The sequence below is a fragment of the Hemitrygon akajei genome, chromosome 15, assembly GCF_048418815.1.
Source record: "Hemitrygon akajei chromosome 15, sHemAka1.3, whole genome shotgun sequence".
Taxonomy (NCBI): Eukaryota; Metazoa; Chordata; class Chondrichthyes; order Myliobatiformes; family Dasyatidae; genus Hemitrygon; species Hemitrygon akajei.
The window spans coordinates 11,918,126-11,931,249 of NC_133138.1; the positions used below are offsets into that span (position 1 = coordinate 11,918,126).

At 46.8% G+C, this 13,124-nt stretch overlaps 1 protein-coding gene across 3 annotated transcripts in view; it reads right to left on the reverse strand.

Moving 5' to 3' along the window:
- Positions 1 to 13,124, reverse strand: part of LOC140739168 (organic cation/carnitine transporter 2-like) — a 62,516-nt gene that overhangs the window by 8,778 nt on the left and 40,614 nt on the right. Inside the window, exon 10 of one of the 3 annotated variants that reach the window (XM_073067201.1) lies at positions 8,219 to 9,792. The exons of 1 other annotated variant lie outside the window; for it this stretch is intronic. In XM_073067201.1, the coding sequence (XP_072923302.1) occupies positions 9,702 to 9,792 (91 nt within the window). In that variant the 3' untranslated portion in view covers positions 8,219 to 9,701. Of the gene's footprint in view, positions 1 to 8,218; positions 9,793 to 13,124 lie in introns of those variants that run through there. One more of the 3 variants, XM_073067198.1, reaches the window with a different exon arrangement.

Here is a 13,124-nt window from a genome sequence, read left to right on the forward strand (position 1 = left end):
TCTTCTGGAAATTTGAAGCATTTGTTGATTGTGGGCGGTCCAGTAACACCAGAAACATACCTCCCAACCTATTTGCATCATTACTGAATTCAGGTAATGACATTTCACTCTGCTTCGTCATTCAGCACAACTACACGAAACCATTGTAGTAAGAAACCACTCAAGTCTGTTTTGCTTCCCCCGGGGTCAAATCTTAATACATTTTATTGACAGGAATCAATGACATTAATACTGGGATATTCAATGCCATCACTGAACTTTAACTCACAAAATACACTGTAGATGCTGGGGTCAAAGCAACACGTACAACACGCTGGAGGAACTCAACAGGTGGGGTAGCATTCATGGAAATTAACAGTCAACGTTTCGGGCCGAGACCCTTCGTCAGGACTGAGGAGGGAGGGGGCAGGGGCCCCATAAAGACGGTGGGGGGAGGGTGAGAAGGAGAAGGCTGGTAGGTGCCAGGTGAAAAACCAATCAGAGGAAAGATCAGAGGGGAAGCAGGGAGGGGATAGGCAGGAAAGGTGAAGAAGGAATGTAAAGGGAAAGCACTATGGGTAGTAGAAGAAGGCAGAATCATGTGGGAGGTGATAGGCAGCTGGAAGATGAGGCAGAATGAAACTGGGATGGGGGAAGGGAGGGGGAGGGAATTACAGGAAGCTGGAGACTGTTCATACCAAGGGGCTGGAGACTACCCAGACGGTATATGAGGTGTTGCTCCTCCAACCTGAGTTTGGTCTCATCATGGCAGTAGAGGAGGCCATGTACGGACATATCCAAATGGGAATGTGAAGCAGAGTTGAAGTGGGTGGCAACCGGGAGATCCTGTCTGTTGTGGCGGACGGAGCGGAGGTGCTCGACAAAGCGGTCCCCCAATCTGCGTCGGGTCTCACCGATGTAGAGGAGGCCGCACCGGGAGCACCGGATGCAATAGATTACCCTAACAGACTCACAAGTGAAGTGTTGCCTCACCTGGAAGGACTGTTTGGGGCCCTGAATGGTGGTAAGAGAGGAGGTGTAGGGACAGGTGTAGCACTTACGCTTTCAGGGATAAGTGCAAAGGTGGGAGATCTGTGGGGAGGGACATGTAGACCAGGGAGTCGCGGAGGCAATGATCCCTGCGGAAAGTGGAGAGGGGTAGAGAGGGAAAGATGTGCTGGGTGGTGGAGTCCTGTTGAAGGTGGCGGAAGTTGTGAAGGATAATGTGCTGGATCCGGAGGCTGGTGGGGTGGTAGGTGAGGACAAGGGGAACTCGATCCCTGTTGTGATGACGGGAGGATGGGGTGAGGGCCGGTGTGGGAAATGGAGGAGATGCGGGTGAGGGCATCATTGATGACGGCAGAAGGGAAACCACGATTCTTAAAGAAAGAGGACATTTGAGATGTCCTGGAACGGAAAGCCTCATCCTAGGAGCAGATGCGGCGGAGACGGAGGAACTGGGAATAGGGAATAGAATTTTTGCATGTGGCAAGGTGAGAAGAGGTATAGTCGAGGTAGTTGTGAGAGTCAATGGGTTTATAGAAGATGTCAGTGGACAGTCTGTCTCCAGAGATGGAGACCGATAGATCAAGAAAGGGGAAAGAAGTGTCCGAGATGGACCAAGTGAATTTGAGGGCTCGGTGGAACTTAGAGGCAAAGTCGATTAAATTGACGAGCTCAGCATGGGTGCAGGAAGCAGCACCAATGTAGTTGTCAATGTAGTGAAGGAAAAGTTTAACTACAGTTGAAATACAATACAATGCACTGCTTTATATATCTTGCCTCCATATATCTCTCTGCCTGAGGGGGCGGGATGTGCTTCCAAATCAACTCCTCGTGGATGTGATCGTCCTGGCGAGTTCATTCTCAATCAATCACAAACAAGAGAAAATCTGCAGATGCTGGAAATCCAAGCAACACACATAAATGCTGGAGGAGCTCAACAGGCCAGACAGATTCTTTGGAAAAGAGTAAACAGTCGACTTTTCAGCCCGAGACCCTTCAGCAGGTATAAAGGAAAAAAAAAGATGAGTAGATTTAAAAGGTGAGGGGAGGGGAGGAGAAACACTAGATGAAACGTGGGGGGGGGGGGTGGTGGAGGTGAAGTAAAGAGCTGGGAAGTTGATTGGTGAAAGAGCTACGGGGCTGGAGAAGGGGGAATCTACTAGGGGAGGACAGAAGGCCATGGAAGAAAGAAAGGGGGGGGGGGTGGGGAGGAACACCAGAGGGAGGTGATGGGCAGGCAAGGAGATAAAGGAGATATGGTGAGAGAGGGAAAAGGGGATGGGGAATGGTGAATGGGGCGGGCATTACCAGAAGTTTGAGAAATAGATGTTCATACCATTTGTTGGAGGGTACCCAGACGGAATATAAGGTGTTAATCCTCCAACTTGAGAGTGGCCTCATCGCGACACTGTTTCTTCTGAACCAATATCTCATTGTGAAGTGTCACTCATACTACCTGTCACAAGAATTCAATTCAGCTTTCTTGATGGAAATTCACATCCCACTGCAGTGTGATGTGAAACCTGCATTCAAAGACTATATACTGTACTCAATATACACTAGTCCACAGCCTTGAAAAGGAATACCCTGGGGCCTTTATCATCATTGCCAGTAATTTCAACCAGACCAACCGCAGTATGTTATCAAAATAATACTAGCATGTCTGCTGTCCCACTAGGGGCCCAGACCTCCTTAACTATTGCTGTATGCCTGCAGATCCACTCAACACACAAAAAATGCTGGAGGAACTCAGCAGGCAAGGCAGCATTACAGAAAAGAGTAAACAGTCAACATTGCGGCTGAGACCCTTCATCAGGACTGGAAAGAGATAATAAGTCAGAACAGCAAGATTCGGGGAGTGGAGGAAGGTGTACAAGGTGGTAGGTGATGGGTAAAACTGTGAGGGGGAAGGATGAAGTGAAGAGCTGAGAAGTTGATTTGTAAAAGACATAAAGGGCTGGAATTGGGGGAATCTGATAGAAGAGGGTAGAAGACCATGGAAGAAAGGGAAGGGTGAGGAGCACCATAGGGAGGTGATGGGCAGGTGAGGAGATATGGTGAGAGAGGAAAACCAGAATGGTGGGGGGCAATTATTAGAAGTTTGAGAAATTTATGTACATGCCGTCAGTTTGGAGGCTACCCAGATGGAATATAAGGTGTTGCTCCTCCAAACAGAGTGTGGCCTCATCATGGCAATAGAGGAGGCCATGGAGGGGCATGAGGATCCAGTACAGAAAATCATTCAGTGCTGACTGAGGAAACAGATGAGCTTCTACATGACTGCTTTGAGTTGATAGACTGATCCACATTCAAATACTCAGCTGCCAGCCTTGATGTATAACCACCATTATGAACTTTATCAGCAGGTGTATTGAGGTGTAGATAACAAAGAGAACAATCAAAATGTTCCCAACTGGAAATCATGGATAAACAGGCAAATCCACTCCCTACTGAAGTTTAGGACCACAACATTCAAATCAGATGGTATTGACCATTACAAGAAATTGAGATATACCCTTCATAAAGCTATCAGGGATCCCTCCTGGCACTTATCCTTGTAAGTGGAACAAGTGCTACACCTGCCCTTACACTTCCTGCCTCACCACCATTCAGGGTCCCAGACAGTCCTTCCAGGTGAGGCAACATTTCACCTGTGAGTCGGCTGGTGTGGTATACTGCGTCTGGTGCTCCAAGTGTGGCCTTTTATATATTGGTGAGACCCGATGCAGACTGGGAGACCGTTTTGCTGAACAACTATCCTCTGTCTGCCAGAGAAAGCAAGATCTCCCAGTGGCCACACATTTTAATTCCACATCCCATTCCCATTCTGATATCTCTGTCCATGGCCTCCTCTACTATCAAGATGAAGCCACACTCAGGTTGGAGGAACAGTACCTTGTATTCTGTCTGGGTAGCCTCTAACCTGATGGCATGAACATTGATTTCTCTAACTTCCGTTAATGTCCCTCCTCCCCTTCTTACCCCATCCCTTATTTATTTATTCCCCCCTTCCCCCTTTTTTTTCTCACTCTGCTCCTCTCACAATCACTCTTTGCCTGTTCTCTATCTCCCTCTGGTGCTCCCCTCTCCCTTTCTTTCTCCCTAGGCCTCCTGTCCCATGATCCTTTCCCTTCTCCAGCTCTGTATCCCTTTTGCCAATCACCTTTACAACTCTTAGCTTCACCCCTTCCCCTCCTGTCTCCTATCATTTCATATTTCCCCCTCCCCCTCCTACTTTAAAATCTCTTACTTTCTTTCCTTTTAGTTAGTCCTGACGAAGGGTCTCGGCCCGAATCATCGACTCTGCCTATACTTCTTCCTGCCTCAGTAAAGCAGCCAGGGTAACCAAAGACCTTGCTAACCTTGGACATTCTCTCTTCTTCCTTCTGCCATCAGACAGAAGATACAAAAACCTGAAAGTATGTACTACTACGCTGAAGGATTGCTTCTATTCTGCTGTTGTCAGAATCTTGGATGGACTGCTTGCACAAGAAGATGGAATCTTACAGTCAACTGCACCTTGTTGTGTTCTTGAACTTTGTTGTTTACCTGCACAGCACGTTCTCTGTTGCCTTTACACTTTATTCTGCATTGTTACTGTTTAAGCTGGTTCTTCCTCGATGCACTGTTTAATGATTTTGATACGAGTGAACAGTATGCAAGAGAAAATTTTCACTATTTCTTGGTACACGTGACAATACCAATATCAAAAAAGAATATTGCAGCATGGGGATTGCAGGAATAGACAGAACAAAGTCCAAGGGTGTTGAACTTCTTTATAGTAACTTGACTCCAATTTCATTCACCTTAAAAAAATCTCCCACCAGATTTCTCTATCCCAAACATTTCTCATTTTCCATCCCTGGAATCATTCTGCTAAGTGCCTCCTGCACCCTCTCCAATGTAATCACATCATCCTTGTGAAGTAATAATCACAGATCCAAAAACAAGTTGCGATCTAACTAGAGATGGGATAGGGGCACAACTGAGAGCATCCTGACTGGCTGCATCACTGTCTGGTATGGGAACTGTACTTCCCTCAATCGCAGCGAGTGGTGCGGACAGCCCAGCACATCTGTAGATGTGAACTTTCCACTATCTAGGATATTTACAAAGTCAGGTGTGTAAAAAGGGCCAAAAGGATTGTTGGGGATCCGAGTCACCCCAAACACAACTGTTCTAGCTGCTACCATCCAGGAAATGGTACCACAGCATAAAAGCCAGGACCACCAGGCTTCGGGTCAGTTTCTTCCACCAGGCCATCAGACTGATTAATTCATGCTGATACAATTGTGTTTCTATGTTGTATTGACTGTCCTGTTGTACATACTATTTATTATAAATTACTCTAAATTCTACATTGCACATTTAGACGGAGACGTAACATAAAGATTTTTACTCCTCATGTATATGAAGGATGTGAGTAACAGAGTCAATTCAATTCATCCACTCATCCTCCTTCAAGGACATGATCCCTCCTTTATCCTTGAATGGTCTTACCCACTCCCTAGTTACCCTCTTGCTCTTGATGTATAAAATACATTGGAATTTCTTTAATCCTACTTGCCAAGGGCTTTTCATGACCCGTCTTGGCTTCTGAATTCCCTCCTTGAGTTCTTTTATGACTGCTTTGTAATTCACAAGGACTGTTTTTGATTTTAGCATCCTAAACCTTACACATGCTTCCTTTTCATTCTTGACTAAGTTTACCATCTTTCTCAACTTACTTCTCATTGGAAAATACCTGTTCTGTGCTCTGTGTGGTTTATCTACATGTCAGAAGTGGGCTTTCTCAAAAGCAGATTTTTCCAATTAACTTGCCCTAGTCTCTGACTAATAGTCTTGTAATTTGCCTCACAAAAATTTAATACTGTCCATACAATCTGAAAACAGAGGGAGTTGTGATCACTATTCTCTAACTGATCTCCCAATGAAACGTCAGTTACTTAGCTAGGTTCATTACCCATTTTTGAGCAAAATTTTCTTGCTTTCTATTAAATGCAAAGTAGTTTTTGTATTTTCAGCAAACACCTTGTTATATATAACAGAATATGTTGTAAGTTAGAACAGAAATGAACTGAATACTGACTGTGATATTACATTAGCAAAAGCCTTGCAATAAAATGCACAACTGCAAAGCTATAACTGAATGGTCAAAGAGGTTTAATAGGCTGATATGATCAGTAGCTAAATTTTTTTGTGTGCATCCAAAGCCTGAGGCATTGTTTCAGTGATTCAAGTTAAAATCCCAGCACAGTATTGAGGAATTTAAATTCAGGTAATTGAAGTATTGAATTGCAAGTAATGCTTAGAATGAAACTACTGAATTATTGCACTTCCGATTACACCCTATCCTTGTTATATGCGTCTTCAGACAATGCAGTTCAGTCATGCGAGGAACCCATTTCTACCAATGTCTCCTTATATGTATCCAAAACTCAGTTATGCGAGGAGCTCTGCTTTCCTGCCAGTACAAGTCAGGTGCGCGCACCTCACAATTTCACTCCCACCAGTCTCGCATTGGTTTTGGCAAGGTGTGGATGTGCAATCTTGCGCTCTTAAACTTTTGTTGGTTTTACCCACAGTGCAGTGATTTTGCACTTGAAATATTTAACTATGCCTCCTAAGCGTCTGATGTCATGTCCTGGGCCATCAGCCCAGCGGCAGAGAACCACTTTAACACTTGAAAAAACATTGGAAATTATAAACAGCATGGCATCAGGCGACGGTTACACAGCTCTGGGATGCTGCTGCTGGGAACAGAATCATGCCTTTAAAGTTCTTTTGTTGCTTGACAATGCGCCAGTCCATTCTAAATATTTGGACAGCATTCATCCTAACATATCAATGCGTTTCCTGCCGCCTAACACAACAACACTGATTCAACCGCTTGACCAAGGTGTGATGCACATTCAAGGCGGTTTTTTTTACGGCGAACTATCTCTCAGATGCTGCAAGTGACAGATCATTTTGAAAATCCCGGGAGTTTACCAATGGTGAGGGAATGGTGGAAGTCGGAACACTTAGCACAAATGGTGATGCACATGGACCCAAGTTTAGAACGGAGTCAGCATTTCAGTCGTTCCCTGCCGTCAACCCTTCTTCCCTGCAAACAAATTTATGCTGAAAAACAAAATGCTGCCAAGCAAACAACCCTGACCACCTTCTTCAAGCCAGTGTCATCTCCTGCTGCCGGCAGTTCTAAGAGTTCTGTGAGTCTTCCTTCACCCCTTGCTGTGCTTGATATGATCCTGACGACCACAACCATCCACCTTATCCATGTAAAGCTGCCCGACACAACAACAACCATTCATCTCCCGGAGCAAAAACACCTGCCACTGTTGGTGAGTACTGTACACCCTAGAATGTTAACTTTCTACGATTTATTACATTGAATATTACCTTAAGTTGATGAAATATAATATGAATGTTGCCTTGTACTGTTTTTGTGTCCTATTGGTATGAAAATGTGAATAAATTACAGATAAACGTATTTAGGAAGCCCTCTGGAACGCAGCCCTATTTTCTCTATTTAAGTAATTATTCACATTATGTGCTGACTGTGAGGAACGTATCCCACGGATATAACGAGGATAGGGTGTATTTTATATCCTCCGTGGAAAGAAATCTACTATTGTTTGTATATTTTTAAATGGTTTCAAGCACACCTGTTTCCTCAATTTCAAGTCAAGTTAAGTCAACTTTTATTGTCATTTCGACCATAACTGCTGGTACAGTGCACAGTAAAAATGAGACAACGTTTTTCAGGACCATGGTGTTACATGACACAGTACAGGAAACTAGACTGAACTACATAAAAAAAAAACACAGAGAAACCTAGACTACAGACCTACACTGGACTGCATAAAGTGCACAAAAACAGTGCAGGCATTACAATAAATAATAAACAGGACAGTAGGGCAAGGTGTCAGTCCAGGCTTTGGGTATTGAGGAGTCTGATAGCTTGGGGGAAGAAACTGTTACATAGTCTGGTCGTGAGAGCCCGAATGCTTTGGAGCCTTTTCCCAGACGGCAGGAGGGAGAAGAGATTGTATGAGGGGTGCATGGGGTCCTTCATAATGCTGTTTCAATTGTGGATGCAGCGTGTAGTGTAAATGTCTGTGATGACGGGAAGAGAGACCCTGATGATCTTCTCAGCTAACCTCACTATCCGCTGCAGGGTCTTGCGATCTGAGATGGTGCAATTTCCAAACCAGGCAGTGATGCAGCTGCTCAGGATGCTCTCAATACAACCCCTGTAGAATGTGATGAGGATGGGGGGTGGGAGATGGACTTTCCTCAGCCTTCGCAAAAAGTAGAGACGCTGCTTTAGGAGCCTTGAAGCATATTGTTACATACACGTGACACGTGACTGGGATTGAAGCTATACTGAACTTGAGGTAATGGTCTTGTGATGGTGGAGTGACGTCATTTTCCCACCAGTAGAGGTCGTGTGACAGGTTTTTTTTACAGGGAATAAAAGGAGGACCCCTCCCTGTGAGGCGGGGCAGTTCATGGCTGGATTTGCCAATTTGACTTCATGCCACTGCGTGATTTAATGTTATGACGCAGTTTAGTTGAAAGATGAAGTTTTATCTAATGCCTAAAGTTTAAAAGGTCATTGCCAGCAGGTTCTCTACAATACTGCTAGTTGAGAATTAGTGGAGAGTGAAGATCGGAGTTCGGGAGTTAAAGATCGAGGAGAATCAATTTCGACGGTGAAACAGGTTCGACCTTGTTTGATCCTTATTCGGAAGGAATTCGTTGACTGTTCTCATGTTAATCCCTGCGAAATAGCAGAAAGGATTGGGAATAGTTCTGTAAAGGAAAGGTCAGTGCCTTTAAGCCGTTTCGTTTCGTAAATTCTTCGTGGGAAAAAGTTTGATCTTGGGAACCGAAGCAACACGACGGAAAAGAGAATTTAAATCGTCTTAAAAAGTTTCTCCCTTAAATGGACTGTGAGCATTTTGAACTTTTGGCAATACTACTTTGAAAAACTGGTTTTGCAACATCGCTTTAAGAACTGTTTAAGTTTCAATGCTTTAAAAACTGTTCAAGCTGCCGCACAGCAGCTGACTTCCGGTTACGTCAGTGATTTGTTTACTTTTGGGGGGTTTGTTTTCAGTGTTTAATAAACGTGTTATTTGTTATATAAACTCCTGCCTAACTCATATATTTATTGTTGCCTGAATCCGTAACAATATACAACAAATACCGGCATTGCCAACAACATCCAAAACTTAGAAGTGAATAAATAAAAGTAGGTTTCTAATATAATTATCTGTATTAAACATTAAAGCAGAAGTTTGGAAGCCAGTTGGAGGAATATTGCAGAAGGAAGAGTCGATAGCAGATAGCATTACCTGAAGGAAACCACTGTACTCGGTAGATGATGTGGTTTGTTTCATTGCTTTTAATAAATTGTTCTATCAAGAGGAAGATATGCAAAGGTAATTTGATCCTAAGAAGCTAAACATATATAAAATCTATTTCTTGACAATGTCCAGACCGGAGAAAAAAAAGGTCCAGAAAATATATTTCATTAAAACTTAGTAAGAATAATCAAATGCTATTTCATAGATTATCTGAGCATTTTAGAGTGGAGTCCCACTTCTCTCATTTTCACTCTACGTTATGCAGAAGGATCCATCAGACCATGATGCAATTTATGATGAAATCCTCAGTTGTTTGCTGCTTAAGATCAGTAGTCAGGTGTGTCAAAACGCTTCCTCATGAAGGACCACTGTATTTTTTCCCATTGTTGCATTTTCGCTTAAAGTAAAGTGAGTACGTCCTTTGCCTTTGAACCTGTATTAATTTTAAAATGTGATAAAAATGGATTTGAACTTAATCTTTATCCGGGTTCTACTGGCCAGATATAGTCAATTATTTCAAATAAATTTGGTGTACAATGTCCTGTGTATGTTACTAAAAAGGGCTTCTTTGGTTTGTTACGAGTAGGAATGCTTCTTTGTTAAAAGTTTCTCTTGCCGTTGTTTCGCTTTAGAATGGCTGATATGGTAATTGTTAATCAATGGGGAATGTTATTGTGTTTTGTGAGGCTGGGAACTTGGGGGAGGGGTTGCGCGGGCTTGGGGTGTGAGGAGAGTCGGGAGGAGAGACGGACGAGGAAGGTGGACGGGCGCTGGACGGCTCGTAGGACCACCGCGACTGGCGCTGGATGGCTCGTAAGACCACCGGGTGGTCCCAGGGGTAACGACGTGGCTGTCGGATGATTCGTTGATTGAGCTCCTACGATGTGCACTACACTGACTGAACTTTGATAAGTTGGCGCCTTTTGTTTTTTTCTTTCCTTGTATATATATATTGTATTGCCTAATACTTCTTTAGTTAATGTTAGTAAATTCTATAAAGTGTATTTCATAACGGTATTTGGTGTGAAGTTGATACGGTGAGCGGCGCGAGGCATAAACTCGATTCTCACAGCACCTGCGTGTACGGGAGGTGGGTTGGTGTGTGGCTGGATCTCCTTTTCCCCTAGACATATACCAGCCTTTGTGGGTAAGTGTTACATTTGTGGGGTGCTCGCCCGGGATTGGATTGTCAGGGGGCTGTGGAATCGCGCAGGTAGTGAGCGGAGATGGACAGAGATAAGCTGGTGCGGATTTGAAGGTGTACCTGTACAGTACGCATGCGTAGTGAGCGGAGTGGATTTTCGAGTCTCGGGAGACGCGGTAGTGCGGGGGTTAAGTTTGGTGAAGGGTATTGGGCAGGTAGAATTGGTAGCTAGACGGTGTGGTAAAGAGGTGGAGTCTAGCTGGGTGTTGGTTAGTACAAGTGCTGACATCAGGAAGTTGGAACTGCCGGCGACGGTCAGTGTACCGGGGGAGGAGGGGCCGTGGGGGCTCCACACTCCCTCCGAGGATGAGGCGGAGAAGACACCGGAGGAGGGGCTAGAGCTAGAGGAAAACCCCAGAGAGGTGGCAGGCACTAGTAAAGGGAGGTGGGAGGAGGGAGTCGTGACTAGGCCCCGCTCCCCAGGTAGGGTGGAAGCCTCGGAGCTGGCAGCCACACTTAACTCCCTGGTGGGAGTGGCCGAGAGGCCATGGCTGAAGCTGGGGGTGTTCTCCGGAGCCAAGCCTACTCCGGACGGGGAGGTGGACTATGAGACCTGGATCGAGCGTGCGTCCTTGATGTTAGAGGAGTGGCCAGGCTCGGAGGAGGAGAAGAGGCAGCGATTGGTGGGAAGTTTGAGGGGTTTAGCAGCCAAAACAGTCCGGGAGTTGAAAGCTGAAAAGTCTGGGGCCTCAGTGGAGGAATGTATAGAAGTTTTGGAGGGAGCGTTTGGGTTGTCAGGGGAACCCTGGCTGCTTTTAGCAGAGTTCCAATGCCTGCAACAATGGAGAGGGGAAAAGCTCTCCAAGTACATATTTAGGATGGAGGGGATGTTCTCGGGGCTGCGGCGCCGGGGGGTAGTGAAGGCGCCTGACGTGGCTAGCGTGAGGATGAGTCAGTTATTCAGTGGCTCTCTGGAGGAGGACAAGGTGGCGTGGACTATCCGGCAGGCTTATAGGAAAGGCCCTCCTCCATCGTTCGGGCCACTGATTAGAGAGGTGCGGGAGGAAGAGAGAGCGTTGGGGCGAAAATGGGGCGCGGGCCTACGGGAGCGATCCTCAGCGATACAGGAAGTGGTGGCTGGGTGGAGGAATGACAACCCACCGAGGGGTAGAGAATCCCCTCTGGAGGGGAGGGACAGGGGAGGTACCCACTCTCAGGGGCGACCAGTGCAGTGGGTTGGGAGTCGTCCTGGGAGAGGAGGGGCGACAGGCAGCGTGTGCTTTAACTGTGGGAAAGAGGGGCATTTCAGGCGGGACTTGGGCGGCCGAGGGTGTGCTATAGCTGTGGAGAGGAGGGACACTTTAGGTGGGATTGTGAGAGACAAGGAGTTCCGCGGAGGACAAGCCCACCTGCGACTAAGAAGGGGGAGGTGTCGGGAAATTTAGGAGAGGCTCAGTGAGGGAAGGGACTGGAGCCTCTGGAGGAACACGTTCCCAGAGATCAGCCAGGGGACCACCGGGTGCCCATGCCTCTATTCCAGATGGGCTGGTAGGACCCCGTGCCAGTGTGGGTCTACGGATAGAGGGAGTTTACGCAAAAGCCGTTCTGGATACGGGATCACAGGTGACCTTATTGTACCGGTCTTTCTACAACCAATATCTAAAGCATTTGCCCGTAACCCCATTTGACGCCCTGCAGATTTGGGGTGTGAGCGAGGGTGACTACCCGTACGATGGGTACCTATCGGTGAGATTGGAGTTCTCGGAGGGCGATGTGGGAGTGTCCGAAGCTATTGAGACGTTGGTGTTGGTGTGTCCTGACCCGGTGGAAACTGGAGGTGCTGCCCTCCTGGTGGGGACTAATTCCCCCGTTGTGCGACGGCTCCTGGGAGCTTGTAAGGAGAAAGCGGGGGAAGACTTTCTGGACCCTCTCGGTGCATCCAGTGTTTCGAGCAGTGTTCGAAGAAGGGGTTGCCTCCCTAGGTCTGGACCCGGAGTGTAAACGAGGGACGGTGTGGTGTACGCAGGCGAGGCCCAAGGTGATCCGACCCGGGGAGGTAGCACTAGTGATGGGGACCCCCAGATTCCCAGGAGTTCCGATGGGCGAAGCCCTGTTAGTAGACGCCCCTGACGATCTTGAAGGGGAGACACGATTTCCGGCGGGGGCGCTGGTGAGGCCCGAAGTGCAGAGACCAGGGGTGGTACATGCGAGGCGTATAGCTATAAGTGTCAGGAACACCACGACAAGAGACATCACCTTTAAGAGGGGAATGCCGCTGGCACATCTGTTCCCGGTGACGGTACTGTCTAGCGCACCAGTGAGGACCCCTAACGGGGAGGGATCGGAGCATCGAAGGGAGCTGACCGCTGAAGTCTTTAACTTCGGGGATTCCCCTGTGTCGCCGGAGTGGAAACACAGGCTAGTGGAGAAGATGCTGAAGATGGAAGCTGTTTTTTCTCGGGGCGAGTTTGATGTTGGCTGCTCCAAAAGCACTCGCCACACCATCCGGGTGACGGAGGATACCCCGTTCCGAGAGAGATCCCGGCGGCTGGCTCCGGCAGATGTTGAGGACATGCAGCAGCACTTGTGCACGTTGAAGGAGGCCGGAATCATAGCTGAGT